The following is a 27,245-nucleotide window of genomic DNA, read 5'->3' as shown; positions in this document are numbered from 1 at the left end:
GCCTAAGGTTGTTCCACACATCCGGATAGGCATGGCCCACCCACAGAACTCTGGTAGCTTTTCCTCAGGCTTCTTCATGTCTACATTTGCAAAACGTAGACATATTGTTTAGTTACCGTTTTTTCTGCGTCTTTTCGGGAACCGGACTTTCAGCAGTCTTTTCCTTTGCTGTGGGTTGACCGCGTGCTTCTTTTGCGTTCTTTGGCATCTGATTGGTTAAACCACTGAAGAATCCTCCCATCTCCATTCTATTCATTCCCTGAAGCTCTTTCCCTTTCAGTTCAGCTGCAGAAGACTCCTTGCAAAATGAGCTGCCTGCAGTTGGGCATGTTCCAAGTTTTTAAAAAAAATTGAAAGGGAGGGGAGCAATTTCAAGCTACGATGATGAAAATGCCTGAATTCCCAGGGCTTTCTTTTAGCTGGAACGCAGTGGAACGGAGTTCCGGCACCTCTTAAAAATGGTCATGTGGCCCACCCCCTGATCTCCAGACAGAGGGGAGTTTAGATTGCCCTCCACGCCATGCGGCGCAGTGAGCCATCTAAACTCCCCTCTGTCTGGAGATCAGGGGGCGGGGCCACCGGCCATGTGACCATTTTCACCGATGGCGATTTAAACTTTAAAAAACTCCCCCCTTGTTCTAGCTGACCCAAAGTAATGTCATTGTGCGGTCCTGAGTTCCACCTGTGAGTTCCACCACCTCTTTTCCCAGAAAAAAAGCCCAGCGAACTCCTCCTATCCAAAACCACTTTTGTTAGGGCCTGTTTGGAGGCTATCCTGTGACCTTACAGCTCAAGGTAAGCAGTTGTAGGGAGTTTATGTGGAGGATGAGTTGTTGGAGCGACTTAGCAAAACACACACCTAAAGTGGGAAAAGGGTGGGAACGACGAGCTGTGCGGAAACGGCCTAAGAAAAGTAAGGATTGAGCCTGTTATCTCCAAGACAAGAGTTCATCGAATTTTGATGACTAAGCAGCTGGAATTTTTGCAGGGCCTTCACTGAGAAATATAGAGTGCGAGGTGATAAGCATTTTGCACCTGTGATATTCTGTGTATGATGGTTCATTCGCGCATGCAGATCATGTGTCAATGGGTGATAAGTACATATTTGTGAACCCAGCTGTAACACAGAAGAAGTGCCGTATCGGTGGTTTTTACCCAAGCAGATCTTCAGACCCATTTAAAGTGGTGTTATCTACCTTCATCTTTTAGTGTGACTGCTTCACAAAGACCTTGCACTGATAAGTAGTTGTTGATGTGATGTGTATTATCAAGGAGAACTTTAAAAATGGGGCTTTCCCCCCATCGGCTAGGGAAAACAGCAGAATCCTGAAGGGAAGCATATTGTGCTCCCATTTGATCAAACGTACCGCGTTCCTGCATTCTGCCTTCCTAATGAGTATGCAGCATTCTAAGTCTTGTTTTCAAAATTGCTGCTAGGCTAATAATTTCTGTTAGCACATCATTGAGCCATGCGCAAATGCTCCAATGATCTTTATTAATGGAGTGGAAACTTTTTTTAAACATTGTTTTTGGTTGTTGGGAGAGCACAGGAGTCTATATAAGGCTCAGAACATCTCTATTAACTACAGTTTCAGTCTTTTAGCAATTTGTTTCATGATTTTCTGTAGGAAAATGGCAATGGAGATCAGAGGTGCCATGTCAGATTGGAGAGGATGGTGGCAGATTCGTCAAGACCTGTTTTTTTTGTTATGTTCAAGATGAAATAGTGAAAGGCCATGTATTTTCAGAGCATTTGTGCTTGTTTTCTTTTTTGATACCTCATAAAAACTCTAGCAGTGCTACCAACAAAGAGCAAATCAGTCAAATTGGGGTTGGTTCTAGGACGTATAAAGGCGTCATAACAGGAAATCTTTTTGGGAGCTCTCAGCAGTCCTGTTAAAGACTTGTGACAGAACACACTTCCACAGGTAACATCAAATTCCTCTGGGGAGAAAGCAAGATGTCGTGGGATGAAATCTAGCTTGCTGTATGGAGGAAATTCAAGCATGCAGGCTTTCTGACAGCGTAGCCCAATCATGGTTTGCCACCTCACTGCGAACTAGGCCTAAATCGACACACTTCCAACAGCAAGTTATCCTGTCTTTATGGTAAAATAGTCTCTGTTTAATGCCCTTATCTCAGACCCAACTAAACATTAGTTTAGGGAAATGTCTATCTACTTGTTTGGTCTGCACCTCAAATTATTATGCGTGCATACTGTGCTTCTGCAAACTTAGGATTCCTTCATTGAATCAGCCCCTTGAGTATAAACAGTCCACATAGGCGAGATTATCCATAGCAAAATCAGTGAAACCCACCTCCCCCCCAAAAAACACTGCCAGAACTACACTTCATATGCCAGCTGCCCTCTGAAATGAAACTGTCTTTGCCTGGCATCCAAAGGCCATCAAAGAAGGGTTAGAAACAAACGAACCTTGTAGAGGAAGTTCCATAATTTGGGTGTCGCTAGGGATGCCAGACCCCCGCTGGGGGCGGGAGATCCCTCACCCCCACCCACCCCGCCCCTGCTTACCTGGCCAGCGGGGGGGGGGGAGCGCGCCTTCCGTGCACGTTCCCCTGCGGAACTGCGTGCTCCTGTGCACTGCTGCTGCCCGGATTGGGCCCAGATCAGGCTCATTTCAGGCCCATTTTGGTGCTGATCAGGCCCGTTTTGAGCCACTGCAGAGTGTGCACACCCCCCCCCCAAACAGGTAAGTGTCAGGCCCCGATCCCCTGCCAGGGGGTTGAGGGGGCCTGGCAACCCTAGGTGTTGCTACCACAAAGGCCCCGACTGTCATACCAACCCATCATTCCTCAGACAGCAGTGAAATGCCATTCTTAAGATTTAAAACAAATGGTTAGGGCCACTTTGGTAACACCTGGGAATGTTCTCTTTTTCATTTCTTTTTTATATTTTTAAACTATTTTTGTTAGACGTATTCTCTAATTTTTGCAGTAAGTTTCGTAGATTCATTTGCTTTGCACGTGCATTTTGTACAATTTGTGTACAACATGTATAGATACGATATATATCATGCATAAGTGTAGTATACGTATAATAGAAAATGCTTATTTATTGCCTCATAATCTTGCTGAAAACCAGGTTAATTTTATGGGGAAGTGCAAGGAAACTGAAAGTGGCATGAAAATAAAGAACTGGAGATTACAATGGAGGGTTGGGGGTTGAAACAGCAGGGGGAGAAGTTCAAAATCATCCCTAACTGAGGCTGCAGTCCTAAGAAGACTATCCTCAGAGAGGGTTTCCAATTCTGGGTTGGGAAATTCATGGAGATTTTGGGGTTGGAGCTTGAAGTGGGTGGGGTTTGGGAGGGGAGGGGCCTCAGCAGGGTATAATGCCATAGAGTCCACCCTCAAAAGCAGCCATTTTCTCCAGGGCAACTCCTCTCTGTTGGCTGCACATTAGTTGTAATTCCAGGAGATCTCCAGCCACCACCTGGAGGCTGGCAACTCTATCCTGAGAGTAAGCTCCATTGAATAAAATGCGACCTGCTTCTGAGTAGACCAGCTTAGCAATGCTCTCTTTCCCACCTCCTTCAGAATCCAGCGTAGTACAGATCGTTTTCGATTAAATGACCCGTACAGTGGGCAGAAAAGAACCTTTGTGAATGGATAATGGATTGGACCTTGCGTAGGAAGAGCTGCATCACCTGGGGAAAGCACCAAGGGATCCAGCTGGAGGGGGGTGCTCAGGCAGTGATCTTAGATAGGAGAGTCGGTGAAGCGCCTGTGAAATGTTAGAAGGGTCAGTTCTCTCTGCCACTTGCTTTCCTAACAGCAAGTTCCGATGAGTTAAGTCCCAACTGTGGACCAGCCCGTCAACACATCCCCCCCCCCTTGGGACTCGGTGATCTTATCAAGGTTGTGCTTGTTTCCCTTGCTTCTCTTTCCCCCCTCCCTGTTGTTTTTTTGGAAGCTCAGCCCCCCCCTCTGATCAGTGTGCACTTCCATCCTCCCCCCCATTTCCCTAAATACATCATGAAAACGGATGAGGTTTCCGCCTTAATTGCTTGTGCCTTTTATACACATTCCTCTCGCAGCCAGAATTGTGAAGAGTGTTAGTAAAAGGCTTCACAATAGAGCTTTTCATTAGGCCTCAGCAAGGCACACAAAAGAAGGCATTTGGAAAGAGTGAATGCAGGAGTTTAATTTGCAGGTGGAGAGTAGATAAAAGGTGCTGACGCCTCTATTATTCTCTTACTTAGGTGACCCTTACCCCGTTCAGCTGATCCCGACAACCATGGCAGCTGCTGCCGCGGCAACCCCCGGCTTAGGCCCGCTCCAACTGCAGGTAAGTCTGGGTACAATGCCGCAAGAGGCAAGAGGTTAAATAAATATGGAAAACAGTTTTCTCTCCCATTCGAACCCAACCAAATTCACAATGTGATTTTTCTCTTCTTCTTTTTTTCCCTCTTGGAAGGAAAAAAATTGGCACGCACACACCCCTTTCATTTACAAATCTACATCTGGAGATATTTTTTTTTCACCTGGGAGAGGGAGGATTTTGAAAATGTTGTTCCCACACCACTGTTAATTGTGATGCATGCATCTTAGCAGGCAAGTAACAATAACTGTAGTAGTAGGATGAGCGTGTGTCCTCCTCTCTTTATCCCTCCCTCCCCAAATCTGGGAGTTTACTTCCAAGTAAAGTCTTATAGCAACTGTTATCATATCGGTGAGCAGGCAGAATAGCAAGAAATGATTGCCTCCCTCTCTAGATACTAGAATTCAGAGTCATCCAACCCAACTAATGGTCGATTGGCTAAGGAAGGATGGAAGACTGTGGGCCAAGCTACACATGACGAATGACACTTGAACGGCAAGTGGATTGAGTGGAGGGCAAGTGAACAGGGAGAAATACACTTGCTGTTCAAGTGTCATTCGTCATGTGTAACTTGGCCCTCAGTTTCCTTGCAGGACTCAAATGGAACCCATACTCTGGTTTCTCCTTAGATCGCAAGTGGAACCCTGTATGGTGATGGCCAGGGCTTTGGAAAGTACTGGACAAAGCTACAGAAGTCTGTTGCCTTGATTGCTGAGGAACAGGCCACAACGAATGTGTTTCTGATTTTTGTATATTGGATATAAATGTGAACTGATCTCCAGACTACAGAGACCAGTTCCCCTGGAAAAAGTGGATGCTTTGGAGGGTGGGCTCCCCTGTGGTCCCTCCCCAAACCCCACCCTCTCCAGGCTCCACCCATAAATCTCCAGGAATTTCCCAGCCAGGAGATGACAACCTGAAATAGAAATAACACTGTCCTCATCAGTTTGGACTGTGCCGGTTTGGATATTTTGGGAGAGCAATACTGAAAAGCTGTATTGGAGGACCAACATAAGCTGCTTCCTTCTACCATGTGGAGTGGCAGCCGTGCGATAGGCAAAAAGGTCCACGTTTGATCCAAAAGCCCTCACAAGTTTGTGCAAAAATCCCTGTTTGACACTTGAAAAAGTTCGACAGACATCTGGGAGTATGTATTGGGATGTTCACAATATGCAACACCGGCGCTTACCCCCTTATCTCCCGCAAGAAAACTACAATTCCCACCCATCCCACCTATCCAGTCATTTCTGGGCATGTAGTAGCTATAAGATTTCTGAGCATGCAGTCTGTCTATATGATGGTGAATTCCACCAACCGGTCCGATGCACATGTGCTAAAAAGAATTCTGAAAGTGAGAGAGAGAAGGGGGAGCAAGATTGCTACCGCTGATGCAGTCAAGTGAGCTGTGGGGCTTTGTTTCTGTGGTCAGTTGGTATGAAAACAAAGCTGCCTGTGCCAGTATCTGTCTGCTTTGTAAAGGCTGGCTGAGTAATGTAAAATCAAAACTATCACCACGGTCTGTGGAAATATGGCCATTTTGCAAAAGTAGTTGTTGGCTTTATGGAAAGTTGAGTTTTTAAAAGGGATGTTAACTACATACACTCTCTGTTGTTTGCCAGTGGAGTCCATGTTTTGTAAGGAGAAGGTCCCTGCTCAGTCCTTGGCTTCTCAAGTAGTAGAACTAGGAGCCAAGCTACAAGTGACACCTGACACGGATTGGACACTTGTCAGCTTCCCTCAGGTTTTGGTGGGAGATGTAGGCATCCTGGTCTTGCAGCTTGGCTCTCCATTTAATTGAGGTTTACAGAGTGACAGTCTATGGGAGGGAGAACATGCGGTCGGGAGGGGAATACAGGCGTCAGGCTCTCGCACGGGTGCCCCCCTTCCCCTCCACTGGGTGTGTGTGGGGAAGGGTTCTGTAAACTTCAATTAAATGGAGAGCCAAGCTGTAAGACCAGGGCACCTACATTTCCCATCAAAACTTGAGGGAAGCTGACAAGTGTCCAACCTGTGTCAGGCATCACTTGTAGCTTGGCTCTAGTAAAGGCCTTTTTTGCCTGAAGGCCTGGAGAACTGCTGCCAAATAGAGCTGACAATCTTGGGCAAGTTGGACCTCTGGTTGGATATCTGATATAAGGCCACTTGATGTGTATATTCTCAGTTCCCTGCCGGACAGCCAGCTATTACAACTATTTGGAATTATCACATGTAGATCTTTTGTGGGTAATTGGCATACGGTGAGGTGGTCATTTGAACATTTCCAAATCCCAGCTGGTCTTTGGAAAAAAACCTTCAGAAGGCCAGCTGAGTCTGGGGTGTGCTAAATCACCATTTCAGCACTTTGGAATCCTTACACGCCTGAACCATCTTGCAAAAAGCGGTTATCTGAACTGGTCTGTGGCTTGTTAGCATCTGTTAGCTTATTCTGGTATTTGGGGCAAAAGACTTGCCCATCTAAGAGGTGGGATGACCCTGTCACGGTGAGAAAGTTTAAGACTCCTGACATGGCTGCGAGCTGTGCATAACATAATATCAGCATAATAAGTCACTCCTAATGGGCAGGGGAGAGAGGACAGGAGACCATTAAGATGAAGCTCTTTAGCGGTTTAGTCTGCTGAGTGCGAGAGAAAGCGCTGTCACTGTGTAAGACGGCAGAGGTTAACATATTCGCCCCTATTGTGCTTTTATATGAAAAGCTACACTGTGGTTTAGCCTCTGATTGTATGGGATACAAATACCCTGGGCAGTATGAGAGTCATGGGAGCTATTAAAAAAACAAAGTGCTGTGTATATCTGTCTTTCTCCTGGAACGATTTCTGGGGGAATATCTTCAGTTCTTCTAAAGTAGTGCAAAGAGTCACACCCGAATGCAAAGCCTGAAGGGGAGAGAGAGAAAGGAGAGCATCTACCGGAGCAAGATTGCTACCGCTGATGCAGTCAAAGAGATTTGCAAGGCTCCGTTTCTATGGTCAGTGGGAATGAAAACAAAGCCACCTGTTCCAGTATCTGTCTCTTTTGGGGGGCGTGCTTGAGCAAGGTAAAATCCAAACTATCACCATGAAATGTGGGCATTTTGCAGATGTTGTTGGCTTTATGGAAAGTTGTGTTTTACAAACGGGTGACTTTGAACAATACACCCTCTTACATTTGACTGATGGGGCTCGAGTTGCTAGTTCTAGGTTGGGAAATTCCTGGAGTTTTGGGCGTGAGGACCTCAGCATGGTATATAATGTCATCAAGTCCACTCTCCAAAGCAGCCATTTTCTCCAGGGGGAGTGATCTCCGTTGTCTGTAATTCCAGGAGATCGCCAGTCCCCACCTGGAAGTTGGCAACGTTTTTAGGGAGACTTCTGGGGATGAGTAGATGGGTGGGCCGAAGTATGTGGTCCAGAGGTAGGTCTGAGGCATACACAAAAAAATAGCAGATGAGACCTGAAAAAGCTCAATCATTAATTGCTGTAATTGACAGTTTTTCATGGTAGAGAAAGAGTGTTACAGAGTAATTTGTCCACATCAATAGCAGAATCCTAAGTAGAGTCCCATCCTTCTCAACCTTCAGTGAACTTGGTGGGTGTAACTCTGTTTAGAATTGCCATGTAAGAGGTCCCAACAAAACAATCCGTGGGAGACCTCCCCCCCATCCCGGGCTCGGATTTCAAATGCACTACCCATTGCTGAATCGAATTTTGTGGGCAAGATTTGCAAAATTCTTGCAAAATGTGCAAGATTTGCAAAATTCTGCATGATGCCGGATGCAGTTTCTGTTGAACTGTTCTTTGTAAATGAAATTTGCATGCTGCTTAGGGCTTACAAGTTCCTTAAGGGCTGCCAGCCTCCCAGAATTACCACTGATCTCCAGGCTACAGAGATCACTTCCCCTGGAGAAAATGCCTGCGGTGGGATATGGGCTCTGTGGCATCACAGTCCCATGGAGCTCCCTCCTCAAATAAGTTTTTCCCTCACCTTGCTACTTTACATATTTCAGCTTTTGTTAAAAGTACTAGAACCATTTCCAGATGGATGTCTGCTACTATCTCTTCTAAATAACATAACAATGGCACTAAATGGGACTGAATATCCCAGCATATTATGGATTTCCTCATTCATAAGGACCCAAAATGTCTTGACTAATGGACAGCTCCGGAACATATGTATTAAGTCTGCTTTAGGTTTCCTAGACCTCCAACACCTGCCTATTATACGGTTATATACATTTAGAGAATGCTTATACAGTTTCACCCAGACAACCAGTGTGACGTAGCAGGCTAACCTATTGGACCAGGATCTGGGAGACCCAGGTTCGAATCCCCTCTCTCCCAGGGAAGCTTGCTGGGTGATCTTGGGCCAGTCACACACTCTTGGCCGAACCTACCTGATGCTGAGAGAATAAAAATGGAGGAGAACAGTGTAAACCATAGAACGTGTCCCCTGATAATACATATCCACTCTGTAGCATACCTGAGAAACAGAGATGGTGTTTCGGCTAGCTACAAATTGATTTCTCATAGGCAGCATTCAGTCAACTATAGGGAGGCTTACAACTCTTTGGTATCTACCTCTGTGTTGGAATGCAAAAAAGTAGACAATGGATCTAATCACTAAATCCAATCAGCTCATGCATTTGTGTCTCTTCTCTGTGGTCTCTTGGAACTGCCCCCTTTCCCTCTCTAATTCCTCTGCTTTAATCCTTTTCAAAGCTTTGTACACCAGCAACATTTTTTTGTGTGAGTGTGAGAAGGGGATGCAAAAAAGAAAGGACAAAGTGGTCTCTTCTGTGTGGAGGTTGACACATCTTCTCCCCGTTGAAAGACTGCCACCAGTGCCTCTTTGAGAGGACATGTGTTTTGAAGCCCTTCCTCTCCTCTTTCTCTCTGTGAATCCCCCACTGTGATGCCCTACCTGTCACAGGCAGTGCTAATTGGTTGCCCTCACTGGTGCTGCCTGCTGAGGGGCTAATGACTGGATGAGCAGAGGCAACCTTGGTTGTTGGGGGTTTTCCGGGCTGTCTTGCCGTGGTCTTGGCATTGTAGTTCCTGAACTACAATGTTCAGGAACTACAATGCCAAGACCACGGCAAGACAGCCCGGAAAACCCCCAACAACCATCGTTCTCCGGCCGTGAAAGCCTTCGACAATACATAGAGGCAACCTTCCCTGCTTGGAACAGTGCTTACTCTATGCCGGCTGTAACTTGCTGTGTTAGAGGGACTGGCATTCATAACAGCTATATGTCAACTTTTGATATGGCTCGAGGGCGGGGAGAGGCTCTGATGTCGTTCTGTGTGCCTCTGAAGCTAGTTCCATTCATTGTCCCAAGCTTCTGGGGAGATTTTCTTTTGCCCTGGCTCAGGCCAACCAGAAGGTGGTATGTTAAGTAGAGCAGCAGAAAATGTTGCCAAAAAGCTGAGGGTAGAGATTCCCACTCAGGCAAAGGAATTTTGAGAAAAGCAACAGGAGTTTTTGATGAACTAGCAAACATTTGTGTGTGTGTCGTAACAGGTACTTGAGAGCCACAAAACACATTAATGGAAGATGTCAGAGAAGCTCTAGAAAAGAGCAAGTAGCACCAGGGCTTCTTTTCAGCAGGAACGTGGGGGAATGGAGTTCCGGAACCTCTTGAAAATGGACACATGGCTGGTGGCCCCGCCCCCTGATCTCCAGACAGAGGGGAGTTTAGATTGACCTCCATGCTGCCAGAGGGCAATCTAAACTCCCCTTTGTCTGGAGATCAGGGGGCGTGGCCACCAGCCATGTGACCATTTTCTCCGAGGGCAACCCACTGAGTTCCACCGTCTTTTCCCAGAAAAAAAGCCCTGAGTAGCACCTATAAGACTTAACAAAATTTGTGGTAGGGTATGAGCTTTCGTGAGTCGTGGCTAATTTCTTCAGATACTTTTCGTGGGTCGCAGGTCATTTCTTCAGATGAAACTATATGTGGGTTTCTTCTGTCTCAGCTGTTGGAAGTTCAAGGCCAGTGGAAATTTCTCCACAACAAAAGTGAAGAGAAGATCTGAGATTAGTGTTTATCTAGTGAATTCCATCTAAAATCAAAAATTGGATGGATTGGAAGGTTCCTATTCAGATCAAACATTTAAGGAGTTCCGCGAGAGGAAACATTGTATTCTGTCCTTCCAGTCTCTTGGCTTGAAAAGTGACAACCTGGTCTCACTTGTGTCTCTCTCTGCTGGGCCAAAGATACTGGGATGATAGGAGGTTGCATTCTGGTTTTACCCAGACATGTCACTAAAACATGGTTTAATTAAACTAATTATGAATAGCGTGTTTGTCTGAATCAGTCTCACTCCACCAACTATGGTTCGTTAGGGTGCATTATGACAGGATCTGAAAATATGTTTTTAAGGTGGTTTACAATCTGCAGTTTGTTTTAGATATGGCTTTGTGTGACATATGGATGCAGGCATCCTGGTTGTTACGGCTTGTTTCCTAACAGCATCCGGCAACATAGTCGGGGATACCAGCTGTGTTTCTACAGGGGACATGGGGGGGGGGGGAACCACATGTGAGAAACCTAGTATTTCTTGAAGCAAGTCAATATTTGAGTGGTTTTAAATATACATATATACATATTTGAGAGGTAGACGGTGGACCAAGTTCTGGTTTCACAAACAAGCCATGGTTTTGCTAATAAACCATGGTTTTATGTCCCATCTGAATTGAGCCTATATAGGCGGTTCCTCATGCAAGAAACCATCGTTAGTCAAGTTTAAATTCAGTATCTACATTAGACCACAGTGCAGCCAAGAAATGGATGCATTTTCATGTAATGATATACAGTCGGATCTCATGATTTACTTTGAACATTAGTAAAGTTTCTGAAAGAAAGTTAAGGGTTTTTCCCCCCATGCTCTTTGTATGCTTATTTTTCACATTCATTAATTAGGAGACAACATTAAATACCAACTGAGCTTTGAATTTTACGCCACTGGGGCCCACAGATCTTTGGTTTGTTTAATGCTGCTTTACCTGCTCTCTTTAAATGTTTTAATTTGTGGAAGGATGTATCGTTAATGCACAGTTTAATTGCTATATTAGAAAACAACCATGGTCCACTTATATTTGAGGGGGGGGGAAACCCAAAGCAAATCTGGGTTTCAACTCTGAGAACAAACATCTGGGCAAAATAAACAGAAAATAGCGGCTAAGTACTCCTACTGCTGCGTTTCCAATTAGCATTGCCAAAAGGTGGCAGCCATCCACCCACCATTAGCTCACTAGATTCCTTTAATATTAATATGCACATTTCTTGATGGACATCACAAATGTCCGAGATGATAATGACGATGAGTTAATAAGGCAGCACAGGATGAATATTTCCCATTGGCTCTCTCTTCAAATTGGTCTCCATTGTATAATATTAACCTAGATTGGGCACGGCACTCCCTATTTATTTCTGATGCTATATTTAGGTGCGTTGGCTGCAAGAGACTCACCACCTGTTCTGCCCAAGGGGTAGCCAAAATGCCCATTTTGTAAGGGATTGGTGGAGATAAAGGGCCAGTTCCCCAGCTGTAGGGAATAGCTGTAGCTCCGTTGGGGCGAATGAATCAATGCCCATAAGCAGCAGCTGAGGATTTAGACTTATTCACGGTGAAACAATTTTACCAGCGCATTCCATTTTGGGGGGTGACAATGTTAAATAATGTACTGTTAATGTCAATTAATGCTTTCGCCTCTCACCACTGCACCTGCAACTGTGGGTTCCTGCTCTTCCAATGTCAAGGTATTCCCATCTGTTTATATGGAGGGATGCAGCCATATGCAGTGTTACACTCTCTTTGAGAGGGTTATCTGCATCATAGACTTCTGGTCATATTTCTGTTGGCATCTGATCATTGGCTGTCCATTATCAGAAGCATAAATACAAGTGGAAGAACTGGGAGGGACATGCTTTCCAATATTAGAAATAGTAAAAAGTCCAGTAGCACCTTTAAGACTAACCAACTTTATTGAGGCATAAGCTTTCGAAAACCACAGCTGTCTTCGTCAGAAGCATTTATGGATGATGTGCCTCATTTGTGGAGGCAGTAACTCTGAAGGATGGAGCTTTTGCCCAAGGGAACTTTTGTTCACTCAAGGGATTAACCCTTCCCTCCCCAATGATTAATCTAAACATTGCAAATCCAGTTCTTGCACACCAAATCTTGTATTTTAAAAACCTGGTGTGGCCCTTAGTGTGCAGACATGTAGAGTGCAATGTTTTTCTCTGGGCATGGAGCAAGGGTCCCTGGGGGTATGGGGGGGAGGTAGTTGTGAATTTCCTGCATTGTACAGGGGGGTGGACTAGATAACCCTGGAGGTCTCTTCCAACACTATGATTCTATGAGCAGAGTGCAGGATACCAGGGATCCCCTGATGGGCTGGCTTATGCAGCAATGCTTGAGTCACGATATGGTTCTCCACGACAACGTCACTTCCTGAAATGATTCCATGGTGCTGGCCACGGGCATGGTCCTGTGCTTCATTGGGGCCAATTTTGGCCCCCAAACGAGCCAGAATTAGCCCTGTGTGAAACACAGGAGCACACCGGTGGTCACCGTGATGACATCACTTCCAGAAGTCACGTCATCGCCAAGTCCAGGAGGAGGCCTCAAAGAGTAAGTCCCGGGTTTCCCACCTGCCACCAGGAGGGGGTAGGGACTTGGGAACCCTAGCCATTGTGGCTATTGGAACTCCTTTCAGTGGGCCATTGGCCTTCCCACTTTGGGCAGGGCAGCCCAGTGGCAAGAAGGGCCCACACAGGGAAGCAACAGCCAGCCCACCCACACAAGAAGTCACCTAGCCTGCCAGAGGCCCACATTGCTAGGGGAGGGTGTGCTGGCCTGCCCAAAGCTGACTTGGCCTGAGTGATGTGACACCCAAGGTGTACAACGGAGGCTCCAAGCCCGCCTGAGGTCTGTGCAGGGCTTGGAAAGAGGTGGCCAACTTGGCAGCCAGGCTGCCACTTCTCCCTCTTCCCCTTTCTGGGGGGACAGGAAAAAGGCCATGCTGGGAACTGCCCCCCTTTTGCTAGCTATTTTCCTCTCTCAGACCACCCCTGGGAGATAGGTTGATGTGTCACAGTTCCTTAGTGGCTTGTGTCTCTTTACCAGTCTCCTTGCTTACTGCAAGTCTGTGAACGCAGCTTCTCTTGAACCAAAACATGGCTGATTTTGTTTTATTCCAGGAGATGATTCTTCCATTATATTTTATACACTGATACAAACAAACAAAAGTCAGATCAAAATAACACAAGTGTGGAACAGCAACGTCATGAGGAAAATTTCAAAAACCTAGAAGTTGTGTCCTGAGAATGAAATTACTTTTCATATAATGGTATAATTTGAGGATACCCAATGAAATTGGCGTTGCCAAGGAATGGACCTGGCACCTTCTGCATGTGCTATAACACTAATCCACAACTCCTCCCCATACATTAATTTCACATTATGGGCATATGAAGCCCATATGGCAAGCCAGATCATAAATCCATCTAGTGTAGGGCTCTGCAAGCAACTGTTCAGGGTAGAAGAGGAAGTTCATTCCCATCACGTGGAGATGGCAGGCACGGAATCTGGGAGTTTCTCCGTGCAAAGCGAGGACTCTACCACAAAGCCTCTCCACTTTCTTATGCAATATGCAATTATGTATTTTTTTTCTTCACCCAGTTAACCTAAGTAATAAGTCAAAATGTTGTGATGGCCTTTAATGTAGATGGTTTTCCCTGGCAGATCTATCAACATGAAGAATGGATTTATCAACAGCCATGATAGCTTAATGGAACCTCCATATACAGAGATAATATACCTCTGAATATCAGGTCCAGGGTATAAACCATAGAAGAGGGCTATTGCCTTTGTGCCTTGATTGTAGGCGTTCTGGGGTGATCTGATTGGACTTAATTCGCCTGTGGTAAGCCCCAATAGCGCCTTCTCCTGTTTGCCATGTCTAAGGACTAGAGATGGGAACGATCCAAAAAATTTTAACGATCCAGCGGATTGTGGATCGGCACCGACGACAATCCCGAATTAACGACCTGCGCCGATCATCTCCCGTTCCCGAGCTGTGCATCGTGGATTATGGATCATGGAGGCCAAAGCGGGGCACGCTGGTATTATGTGGGAAGGTGTGTGGTGCCGGCGGCCACCGGGCCTGGCGGGCACAGGGAGGCGGTGACGAGGTCTGTGTTTGGCCGTCAGAACTGCCTATCAGGGTTTGCAGGGATGAGATTGGAGTGCCCATGGCAACAGAACACCCCCTTCCCCCTCCCTCCCCTGGGTGTCTTCTCCCAACTTGTGACTGCTTTGCTGCTCCATGGTTGGAAGAAAGCCCTGCTGATCAAGGAAAGCTGGGCTTCCATTTGGGTTTCCAGGGCGACAGAAGGAGGGCAAACAGAGCTCAGGCTTTCCCCTGGCTCCATTGCCAGGGGAATAGATTGCTGGCGCCTGAGTGTCTGGATCCCTGATCCAAGCCTGAACGCCCTGATCCAGGCCTCTCCCAATCACTGGATCATTGGCCGTGGCCGATCACGATCCGCCGGATTGCGATCGCGCAATTGCCATTATCGTGGGGTTTTTTCTATCATAATGCGGATTGTGCCCATCTCTACTAAGGACTCTACTGGGATCTGTGCCAGATTGCTCATGTGCAATTGTAATTTGCAATTCAGCAGTCTGCACCTGAGTGCAAACATAATGTATGAGCGGACAAGTTGGACTGAGTTCTCTTTCTGCACAACTCTGAAATGCCATCAACCTGTATTTGTAGCGGAGAACTGAGCGCCCCACCCTGCTGTGTCCCGGTCTTTGCCGTGGCCTGCAGTGTGCTGGCAGACCCCTCTCGGCACAAGCAAGCTCCCCTGTAGGTGAAAGAGCTTGTGTTTGCTTCTCTCTCCTCCTCCTTCTTCCCGACCCCCAGCCTACGGGGCAGACAGACAGAAGCACACATATGATTAATACAGCACAGCTGCAGTGTCGGCTTATTTGCATATGTATTAATAGAGGCAGAAACAACAATTCAATTACATCAAGAGACATTTGGAATACTAAAGAACATATGCAAATCGGCCCCAAACCATCTCACCAGCATTCTGTTTTCCTTCTGACTTTACCAAATCCTGGCAAATGGGCCTCTCTGAAGCTGGTCCTTTCTTCTCCCCCCAACAACAGCAACCCCCCTGCCTCTGAGCCTCTCTCAAATCCCCTTTTGGACAATCTTGTGAGATTCTGCTTACACAGCTTTTACCACCCCTAGGCTTCCCAGGAGCTGTTTGACATTTGGACAATAGGGAACGCCCCAGCAAAGCCTTTCTTCTTGCTATTTTCGTATTGGCCAAGCCTTCCTTTTTGTTCACAATGTCCTCTCGGTTAGTACTAAAATAGACTTAATATATTGCCCACCCCATACTTTGGTTTTGCAGGCCAACTCTTCTGTTGTTCCCCCCCCCCCCATTTGCCCCATTTCCTCTGGCTTGCCGAACCATTTTCTTCCAGTTTGTTTTCCCTGCCAAGCAGCCTAATAACAGGTAAACTTGCCAACTTTTGATATGTGGGTTGCTGGTACTTGGGCAGGGGTGAAACCTGAGACGGGCCAAGGGACAAGAACGTTGGTAGGACCAGAATTAAGTGTGAGGTCTTTTGGGTTTTTCGCATATAGCTGGTGATAGACTCAGAGAGAGAGAGAGAGAGAGAGAGAGTGCTCGAGCAAACTCAGCAGGCTGAACCCATTGGTTGAGTTTTTACTTGGGGAGAAGGAGCAGCAACAGAATTGGGGATCAGGGCAACTCCCCAAGTTGTTACGGGGCTCTGTAACCACCCACCAAACCTCTCTCGGCCTCCTGCAATCTGTGGAATGGTTTTCCGAACTCAACCATATGCGTATGTCTCAAGCATGCACACTAACAGGAAACAAAATTGCTTATGTGAACCTCCTCGATTTCTAGTTTTACATTTGAGCAACAATTTGAATATTCTGCCTTTCGCACCATCCCTATGTTAAAATGATCAGTTGTATGCAGGGCTTTTTGTCGGCAGGAATGTGGTGGAACGGAGTTCCGGAACCTCTTGAAAATGGTCTCATGGCTGGTGGCCCCAGCCCCTGATCTCCAGACAGAGGGGAGTTTAGATTGCCCTCTGAGCTGCCGAGTGCTGTGGAGGGCAATCTAAACTCCCCTCTGTCTGGAGATCAGGCGGCGGGGCCGCCAGCCATGTGACCATTTTCTCCAAGGGCAACCCACTGAGTTCCACCACCTCTTTTCCCAGAAAAAAAAGCCCTGGTTGTATGATTGCATTTGTTTGGGAAGGGCAGTATTTTATTAATGCACAGAAGAAAAACGCAGAGAAAAAAATGCATTCATTTCCCATCAAAATGGCTATTTGGGGGGGGCATGTTTATACACATGCATTGATAGTATAGAAGAAGGGGAAACACACTGATTTAAAGCTGCATCATTGTAGATTTTTAAAAGGCCTAAACAGTGGAGAATCCCTAAAGCTTTATTTCCACTTCAAAATCAATTGATTAATTTGGAACCAAAAATTCAAGGAGACGTTTGTAAGAGGGGAATTTGGGAACTACCCCTAGTAAGGTTGAAGCCATAAGGACAGGGAATTGTGGACTGGCTAGGGTTGTCTGTTGCCCTTCGGGTTCCAGTGCACGTCCCTAGTTCCCGAAAATGGGGGCCTGGGCTGGAAGGCTTCCATCCTGACTCTGCATTTGGATACAGCCAACCATGTTCCCGCTTTAGCTCGCCTCTGAGTCAGCACCCTTTTGGAACATCGCTGGAAGACAAGGAGGCCAAAAGTGGTTATGCAAGCAGGAGTATATAACTGCTTGGCAGGCATCCTCGAAGAGGTCAGGCCATCTTTAATTTCTTTTCTCTTGTAAGAAAGCAGAAGGGGGTGGAAACGTGTTACACTTTTTTTTCTCTTTGAGGTTAAGCAGACAGAGAGTAAAGCGGAGCACTCCTTGATTATTTATAAGGCATTAATTTTAGATGAATATTCCTTAAGTGGCCGACGTCGTAAGTAGTTATGGCAGCAAGCAGAAGACTCTATTTGTAGACTGGATTATGTCAGTCTTTACTTAGCGGAGACGGAGGAGATGCCTTCATAAACTGAGAAGAGCAGCTTGTGTATTAAAGCTTTTTGTTCTGTGTGGTGTGACAAATATCTCTATAATTGTGAGTGGCGAAGAGGATCATGTCAGATGACTAAGCAGATTCAGCTGAACCTCTATTTGGGAACATCAAAGGGCCAAACGAGACGTGACAGAGTCCTCGTGGCCACCCCAAGGATGCAGCCGCCATTTTAAAGCCCGCAGCGGGCTGAGGTGCTCTTGTTTCCTCACCACCATTGCACCCTATCAAGCACTGGAACAGCCCCTCCCCAAGCGTTTCAAGTATTTCTACTCTTGAAAAGCTATGGGGGAAGAGCACTGCACTATGGGCCTGATTTTTAAATGACTGTAAAATGGTAGTGGTGTCCTTGTGGCCATCACGTGTAGTTTGGGCCGAATTCTTCAAAGTTTCAGTACAATTTAAAACAGGGACTTTTAAAAACTTAGCCTAGTTTTGATAAAACTGGGCGTAAATACATTTCTTTTTCACATCTGCTTTGGAAGTCAGTTATAGCATCTATCCCTCCTGGAGTGAGGTGGGGGGGAGGAATCCCTAAAGGTGCCTTTTAATTTTTTGGAAAAGACAAAAAACCTGAATGTGTTGATCTGGAAGACTTTTTTGCTCACTGTATTCTTCCTTCCAGAATCCTAGAAAAACCAACGCAGGCTTTTTGTTGCCCTTTTCAAAGCTCCAAGTATGGTGTCTCCCCCCGTTGCTGCATACAGACACTTTATTCTGAATTAAAATGGGAGGTACATAGGGTTGCCAGGTCCTTCGACCTTAAAACCAGAGGGGCACCGGTCCTTCTTTTCTGTGAATGCAAAACACACATGAGTTCATGAGTTCAGCAGGGCTTCCAATGACATCACTTCCTGTTCATACTGGAAGTGATGCGGCCTCAGCATGGCTAATTCCTGGAATGAACCTGAAGTGTCATCATTAGAACCCACCCACCCCCACCCACCCACACACTTGTCCCCCACCGGCAGGTGAGTGGTGGTGCATGGTGGTTGGAGACAGCAGCTGCAGGTAGGGAATCCCACACCCTCCAGCAGGGGATTGGCAACCCTAGAGGCACACCACTTTGCCAGCCTAAAATTTTTGGTTTTAGACTGCACAAAGCTGATGACAGCTGATTCGGTTGCCCCTCTGCATGAGGAGTGTGTCTTGAATCGATCACATTTTTATCTCACAGTCCTATAGGGAACTTGGGGGTGGTATACATGGATCTTTCCTCCTCTTCCATTTTATCTTCACAATAACGCTGAAATGCAAGGTAAGATGAGAAAGAATGAATGGTAAGAAGGTCACTCCAGAGAGCTTCATCATTGAATGGATATTTGAACCCCGGTTTTTGAGTCCTAGGCCTCTTGCCCTCCTACTGGTTTGAATGACCCACTCACATATTTCAGAGAAGTAGTGGAACAATCCAGCCCCACTGGAGGCTGATTAAAAGGTGGCAAGGTCAGGGGACTGAATCATACAGAAAAGTAACAGATAGCAGCTTTAGGGGATACTTTGCTGTCTAAAAAATACCATGAGTACATTTACAATGAATTCATCAGTGCATGCTGGCGTGTCCCAGGACTCTGTTTAGATGTTATTTTCCTAGCAATCTCTTCCCCTTTTCTTCTTTTCCCCCTTCTCTCCCATAGTTTCCCCAAGTGTCAGATTTTAATTTGTAAAGCATTTGTGTTGGGACTTCTCTGACTTTAAGTTGTAAACCCTATCAAGTACCAGATACACTGATAGTGCCATATACATTACCATTAATGATATAAAATCTGATGAGTTACATCATCATAGTTTACTTTAAGCCTTTTTTAAAAAATAGTGTTACGTTTACGAGCTGTTCTATCATCCGTGGTTTGTATCCTTCCAGGTGCATTCTGTTCTTCCCTCTTCCTGCGAAATGTAATAATTATAATAATAAGCATATATAATTACCAGTCTAACTGTGATCTTTTTTTCCCTCCCCAATCAATGATGTATTTTCTAACTGAGAAAAAGTTAACATAGACACTGGGCAGATAGGTACAAGTTTTTCAGATTCCATTTTGAATTCCAGGACAGCTCCTAAGCTCTGCAGCTCTGATTAATGTACATCAATTTGCTGATAATATTCTAAGTCGGAGCCAAACTGCAAATTATATGGAACAACCATACATAGATTTCTTTACATTTGTCAATCTAACTCTTGAGGGTAGAGGGTACCTCCAGGTGGAGCCTGACGTTCTTCCAAAATTGCAGTTGATCTTCAGACTATGGGAGATTAGTTCCTCTGGAGAAAATGGCAGTGTCAGAGGTTAGCTACTATACCTTGCTGAGCTCCCTCCCCTTCTCAGGCTGTCTTACACAGGCTGATGACGTCCAGGGCAGGCGCGTCCATGGAGGCAGATCTGGCAGCTGCCTCAAGCGCTGAGGTGCCAGAGGGGGCACCGGGGGTGGAGGCGCACACTGCGGAGCTGGCGGTGGTAGTGCTGGTGGCTGAGCAGGAGGGCTGGGAAGCCACCCGTGTGCCACCCCAGCCACCTGCCATGCCTGGCCCGCAGCTGCTGCACCCTGCTGGGAGCACATGCTGGCAGCGGCAGCGCGGGGGCAGTCTGAGCGGGCAGCCTCCCAGCCCTCCAACTCAGTCCGGGTGCGCGCCAGCGTGCTTCATGTGTGGGGGCAGCCACAGCCCTGAAGCTGCCCCCGGCCTCATGCGCCAGAAACTCTGGCACCAGCCCTGATGACGTCAGGATTGGATACGCGCTTGTGTGGTATCACATTCCATTGAAATTAATGAGACAACTCATGCTTGAAAGTGAAAGTACAGCAGTGCTTCCCCCCTCCCTCCACACACACTCGGTTGTTGATGGCTCTGTGGCTTCACAGCAGAAGATGCAGCTGTGGGGAATTGTCTGCTTCTGAACAACGGATTCCCTTTTGAGAGGAAGAGGAGAGGAAGGGGGACCTATTTAGTACAGATCTGCATTGATTCTAAAGGCAAATCTACAAAGAATTTGGCTTTTGTATCAGTCTAAGTAATGTAGGGCCCTGACCTGGATAGCCCTGGTGAGCCTGATCATGTCAGATCTCAGAAGCTTGGCCTTGGTTAGTAATTGGATGGGAGACCTCCAACAAAGACCAGTGGTTGCAAAGACAGGCAATGGCAAACTGCCTCTGTTAGTCTCTTGCCATGAAAACCCCACCAGAGTGCCATAAGTCAACTCTGACTTGAGGGCATGCTACACACACACAAGTAATGTGGGAGAATGATGTACTTTGCCTTTCAGTACTTGAGTGTGGGATAAAAAATATACTCAATGAAATAACCCCTGGGAGTAATAATTTGATGAGGGTGCTAAATGCGTTGCGTCAGAGATCCCTAATCACTCTCATAGAACTACAGTTACTGAGGATGTCTATAGTGGAAAAAATCATTAAACCATTGAAATGTCCAGTCATATGGGAGGGATCCTGTTATGCACAAGCTTGTGCCTTAGGTGTCCCTCTCACCAATCACAATAAGAGACACACACACCACGGAGTCCTGTAGAATGAAGCAATATATGATTGTTTAATTTAAACAATGGAGGAGCCCATTTTCACAGGAGTAGGTGCTCTCCTTGTGTCCAGAGCTCATCAAAATTACAATAGAAACACAGGCAATTAATACTTTCAGATAATCATAACAATATTACAATATTCTAATATTTGATATCTTACTGGCTCGTAACATATCTAGGGTCAGTTCTGATTTGAAGATGCAGTTCTGGGCTGGCCCCTCTATTTGGGGGAATTCCAGTCTTCACAGTTTTTTTTCCTCTGCCCTCATTTTGGAAGGACACTGTCTAACCTTTTACCTACTTTCTTCTGGGCATAATACTTTCAAGGGCGCCCATGAGTCTCAATCTGGTGCCTTGATATCTTCTGATAACTGAAATCTGTGGATAGGAAGGGATGTTTTCCTATTCGTGCCCTTTCCCCCAGTTTCTTCTCAGCTTTAAGGAAGATAATACCACAGGTGGCCAAAACCAGCTTGCTGCATCAAATCAGTTTTCTACAAAAGGCTTTCTGGTACTGATTTCTATTGGAATCTATAGAATAATATAACATATAATATAAGTGCAGCCCTAAAAGCAGTATATCAGTTCTTACAGAGTTTCAAGTCTTCTTGTTTCAAGTGTCAAATTCTTACAGGTTACATTACAAGTACTACGTTGGCTCCTGAGCATAGAAAAAGTGCAAAGCATGTAATACTGAAAAAGCATAGGTTTAGTATATAAAAATAAGTATATAAAAAACCTCCAAATCTATATCCATCAATCCTATTCCCCTGGTCTAATCATTACATTCCCACACCCCCTGCTCCTATTGCCTGCCACTGCCCAGAGTGGCAACGGGAGAAAAATATTTAAAAACTGCAGTGTTTCATGGGGCATCATATCACTTTCAATAAAAAAAAACTAGAAGTAACATAGGTTGCTCTAGGACTTTCTGGAAACTCTATGGTTTTGCCACAGAATTTCGGGCAGTTCCTAGAGCTACCCATGTCACTTCTGTTTTTTTTTTCTTCACTGAAAGTGACATGACACCGCAGCCAGCATCACACTCCGTCCATATTCTTGCTCACAGCCCTCCTACCAGTTGCCAAGCATAGGGAGAAGGAACAAAGAATGAACGAGAATGTATCCCTGCATGCCATGAATTGACTGTTGCTTATTTCCGTAGACCTTTCTCTTTTCTTCTTAAGCACCAGTTTAGGATGCCTGGCTTTTATGCAAAGCTATGGAAACATGCTGAAATCCTCCATGAGGTGCAAAACACCATTTATAACACCAAGTCTTCCCCGCACCTTCACTCCAAGAGCTTAGAAACTCTGACTCTAACATTCCTCTGAAGCAGGTGCTTAGCAGTGAGGGGGGGGCTCTCCGTTCCACCCAAGCACACCTGCTCAGGGAGAGGAGCATCTGGCCCTGCGCATTCAAAGCGAGCACTTTCCAAGTTTTAATTTTAGCCACAGTTGAGGATAAAATAACCTTTTCACATCTGTCTTCTCTTTTCTCTCCTCTCCTTTTTGGCTTTAAAAAAAAATTCCCCTCCCTTTTTAAAACCTTGACGCTTTCCCTGCTGGGTGGGTGCTAGAAAACAGTTCGTTTTTTCACATGTTTGAAAGGATGGCTAATGAAAAAAGAGCAAACCCAGAGAAGGTGGCATTTGAAACAGATTGAGACAGAAAATCGTGGAATCATGTAAAAACGCAGGGCATGATCTAGCCAATGCTAAACTCTTTTAAATGAAAGTTATTGCAATGCATAGGATTTAGAACAGGGACAAATTGTTCTTTGTGGCCACATCTGGATCTCTGCTCATGTTTGAGGGCTCCGGGTTGGACACCAGCTGTTCTTTTTCCTGGGTCAGCTGCACCTGTTGCTTTCTCCCATTCTGCTGCTCTTAGCGGCCCTCAGTTCTTCAGCTGTTTAACAGTTTTGGGAATGAGCCGTGGCCTGATAACCGATGCTTAAATCCAGTGGGCTCACAATTCCAACAAACTGTTAATCATCTTGAGTGCCAGATGTGGCACCAAGCCACAATCTGCTCACCTCTAGTTTAGAATGCCCTTAAACCTCCCAATGAACTCAATGACTCCTACACATTTTAAAGCTTTTTTTAGGTAGCATCTATGCTCGGCTATTAAGCATACCATGTTCCTGCACGTGAACCTTTTGCATCAATGGTTCTTGCATAGAAACAATTTCTGGTGAATTGAAATCCATCTATTTGCATTTTTTGTTGGCTGCTTTGCAGAACCAAGGTCTTGTATCGAACTACCACAAAGCTGTGATGCTCGTTCATCTAAGTATTCAGCATCATTGAAAAGCATGAAATGCTCTACTGAGCTTCATAAGTCACAAAGACAGGTCTCTGCCCCAATGAGCTTACAGTCTAAATGTTGGTTGTTAGGAAGAACGCAGATGGAAGAGGTAGGAGGGAAGGGTGAGAAAAGGGGAGCGAGGTATGTTGGATTGTGATTGAATGGGAGGGGTCATATGTTCCAAGAAATACTCAATCAAATGGTAAAATATTGTCCAATCACAGATTAAATAATTGATAAAGAAACAGCAATAAAATACCGTTAATGAAATACATAGTAACACGTGAAATGGAACAAGAGGGAAAGCACAGTTAATACTTGAAAGCCATCCTTCAAATGGAAGAAAGGGGAGAAATCAAATTCAGACAGCACATACCAACAGAACTGACTGAATGCCTGGGCAAATAAAAAGACAATTTGGCTCCTGAAACTGAGGACATGAGGCACCAGGAAGATAAGCCGAAGAGGGGCATTTCTAGTAGCTACTTGCCCCACCTCTGGAGTCCCACCAAGAAGGGCCTAAGTTGTCAAACTGGCCCATATTAACTAAGGCCAATGCATAGATTTTGACTGTGTTGTTGATAAAGTAGAATGCGTTAAGTCAAAAACTTCACTGCAAAGGAGGAGGGATTTGAAGGAAACCACAGAGACGGCATCACACAGTGATGACGGAAGCTGTTCCCGGTAGGGTTTCCAGCCACCAAGTGGCGATCTCTTGGAATTAGAACTGATCTCCAGATGACAGAGATCAGTTCCTCTGGAGAAAATGGCTGCCTTGGATGATGGACTGTATGGCATTGTACCCTGCTGAGCTCCCTCCCCTCCTTGTACCCTGCGCTCCTTAGGTGCCATCCTCAAAAACTCCAGGAGCTTACCAACCCAGAGCTGACATTCCTAGTCCCAGGCCTCATTGGTAACAATACATCATTCAGCAACTGATTTACTTGATGATGATGGTTTTTTTAAAAAAGAAGAATAGTATTCTTTGCAAACCCAAGTTGGGGCTTCTGTTTCTTCCATCGCAACTTCTACCTCCATGTTTTAATCCAAACTGTTTTCAGTAGCATCTTATGATATAGAGGGAGGGTGGGGCAGCTGCTTGGTTTGATGTAGTGGTTAAGTGTGCGGGACTCTAATCTGGAGAACTGAGTTTGATTCCCCACTGCTCCACTTGAAGCCAGCTGGGTGACCTTGGGTCAGTCACAGCTCTCTCAGCCCCACCCACCTCACAGGGTGTTTTGTTGTGGAGATAATAATGATATACATTGTAAACCGCTCTGAGTGGGTGTTCTGAAGAGCGGTATATAAATTGAATGGTGGTTGTTATTATTATTGTTGTTGTTGTTGTTGTTGTTATAGAAAAACTGTTAAAAACATATCCTTTGGGATGCCCAAGGACGTCAGCGCTTCACAATTCTTTGGGACTCCCAACCAAAATACAGTCTTTGAACTAAGGGACTTTTAATAGAATAGAGAAACTCTCTCTATTTCTCTTTTATAGAATAAGAGTGAGAGACAATATACAATATTATATATATAACGTTTCTGGCAATATCAGATTCATCATTTCATTCATGGACTACGAGCAAGACCTAGTTCTAGCCCTTCAAATACTTCCACCCGCCTCTCCTTTTTATTGCTTGGAATCTTAAGGGCTTTATCATTTGAAGTCATAAAATGAAAATATACACCAAACCCTCAAAGGGCAAGTATGAAATTAAATTATATTTGGGCATCTGTAACCTTTTAAAACGATCAGATTCCAGTTAATGTATTTCTTCCTGTTCCGAGGGCTGCCATGGTGTTTGATGGTGGGAAGGAGTCCAAAGGGCATTGGGAGATAATAAATTCACTGCCAAGTTTTGCCCTGAGGCGGTCCTCAATACACCATGGTTCCCATTTAGTAAGGCTAACCAAAAATCTTGTCACATCCAAAGGTCACCAAGGTTGGGGTTGGTGTGTCCCATCGATCTTTCCCCAGGAGGACAGAGTGACAGCTGAGCTCATAAGCAGTCATCAGAATTTGGAAGAGAAGCTGACTTGGATGGATGGAGGAGGGTGAGCAGAGGAGGGGATAGTGCAACTGGCAAGGTCTCTGATATCCTGTAGACGAATGATAACAGATAATATCCTCTCAGGCTTATTTTAAAGACGGGACTGTGGGCTAAGCAGTAGGACTGATCATTACGGCTTCTCAGCTTATATTTGCAAAACTACTATTTGTTGACACTGTTATTTTAAGAAAAGGACCTCCGTTCAGCTAAACAGAAGTGGTTTCTGCTTCAGTCTGTCCCTCTGAAACCAGTGAGAAGGTTGGGCCCCAATCGGCTGAATCGGACCCTCATTGCTTTATCAGACTCCTGCAGATGGTGCTGCTAGGAGAATGAGCTGTGATCCCCCTGATTCTCAGTTCTGATTAGGGCTGCCAGACCCCCTGCCACCCCCGCCCCTCCCTCCCTGGCCAGCGGGGGCGCGCGCACCTTCCATGCGCGCCCCCTGTGGTGCTGCGCGCCCCCGCGCACAGCAACCGCCAGGATCAGGCCTGTTTTGGCCTGGATCGGGGCCCCTGTGGAACGTGGGAGCGTTCCTGCGCTCTACCGGGGCCCACAATGGGCCCAATCCGCGCCAAAATGGGCCCAATCCACACCGAAATGGGCGCAGATTGGGCCTGTTTTGGCACAGATTGGACCTGTTGTGGGCCCCTGTGGAGCGCAGGAACACTCCCGCGCTCCACAGGGGCCTAAAACGAGCCCAATCCATGCTGAAACGGACCCGATCTGTGCCAAAATGGGCATGGATCAGGCCCATTTGGGCGCGGATCAGGCCCGTTGTGGGCCCCTGCGGAGCGCAGGAATGCTCCTGTGCTCCACAGGGGCCCACTACGGGCCCAATCCGCACCCAAACAGGCTGCGTGGTGACGTCACTTCCCAGCAGTGACATCATCATGCTTGCAGGAGTGCGCGCATGCGCTCCGTACGCGTGCACCCCCCCAGGTAAGAGCCAGGTCTCAATCTCCCACTGGAAGATCGAGGGGGCCTGGCAACCCTAGTTCTGAACTTACCATAAACTAGGGTTGCTGGCCTCCTGGTGGGTCCTAGAGATATTCTGGAATTAAAATTGATCTCAAGGCTACAGACATCAATTCCCCTGAAGGAAATGGCTGCTTTAGAAGGGGGATTCTATGGCATCATACCCCAGTGAGCTCCCTCCCCAAGCTTCACCGGCAAAATCTCCTTCTAGACTTGACAACCAGTACCATGAACTGGACTTGGCAAGCCACTGTGTCTCAAGCCAACATCCCCCCATCTGCTGCACCGGAGGAATAATACTTCCCTACTTTACAAGATTGTACAAACAAAACAATATAGGTGAAGCATTTTGAACACTGGCATTCTATATAAATGCTAAGTTTCATTACACCAGATATGAACTCTGCTTCCGCACATTGAGCCTCCATCTGCGACCAATATCCTTCCATTGAAATGAATATCATTGCTTATGTAAAGTGTTTCTCAAATATTATTTTCGTCATGTTCTTGCTTAATTTTTGCAGTGTCTTATCAATCTGTATACGCTGAGAATGTCGGGGGGCATGGAAAGTTGAAAATGGTGTGAAGGAACTCAAGACAAAGCTAATAACATACGAGCCTGTTCTGGAATTAATTTTAGAAATTGTTTTAATTAAATAAGAATTCATCAGAAGGACAAGTGGAACAAGGTGCAGAGAGAAATTGGCTGTAGGACAACCATTGGGGTATAATAGATATAGCTTTGGCCTAGGGCAGGGGTCCCTGGCCTTTTTAAGCCTGCAAGTATCTTTGGAATTCTAACACAGGGTGGTGGGTACATCCACAAAATGGCTGCCTCAAGAGGCAGACCCAACCGCAACATGTTAGGGAGTGAGTTCATTCATAACTCCAATAGTAACTC

At 45.9% G+C, this 27,245-nt stretch overlaps 1 protein-coding gene across 2 annotated transcripts in view; it reads left to right on the top strand.

Moving 5' to 3' along the window:
- The window catches only part of SOX5 (SRY-box transcription factor 5), a 609,684-nt gene that overhangs the window by 435,446 nt on the left and 146,993 nt on the right, over nt 1-27,245 (top strand). For both annotated transcript variants that reach the window (XM_054988760.1, XM_054988759.1), the window contains exon 8: nt 4,224-4,309. In XM_054988760.1, coding sequence (XP_054844735.1) covers nt 4,224-4,309 — 86 coding nt within the window. The remainder of the gene's footprint in view (nt 1-4,223; nt 4,310-27,245) is intronic.

This window comes from Eublepharis macularius, chromosome 9 (assembly GCF_028583425.1).
Source record: "Eublepharis macularius isolate TG4126 chromosome 9, MPM_Emac_v1.0, whole genome shotgun sequence".
In the NCBI taxonomy this organism is placed as follows: Eukaryota; Metazoa; Chordata; class Lepidosauria; order Squamata; family Eublepharidae; genus Eublepharis; species Eublepharis macularius.
The sequence above is the reverse complement of the archived record's forward strand: the minus strand, read 5'-3'. Positions and strand labels throughout refer to the sequence as shown.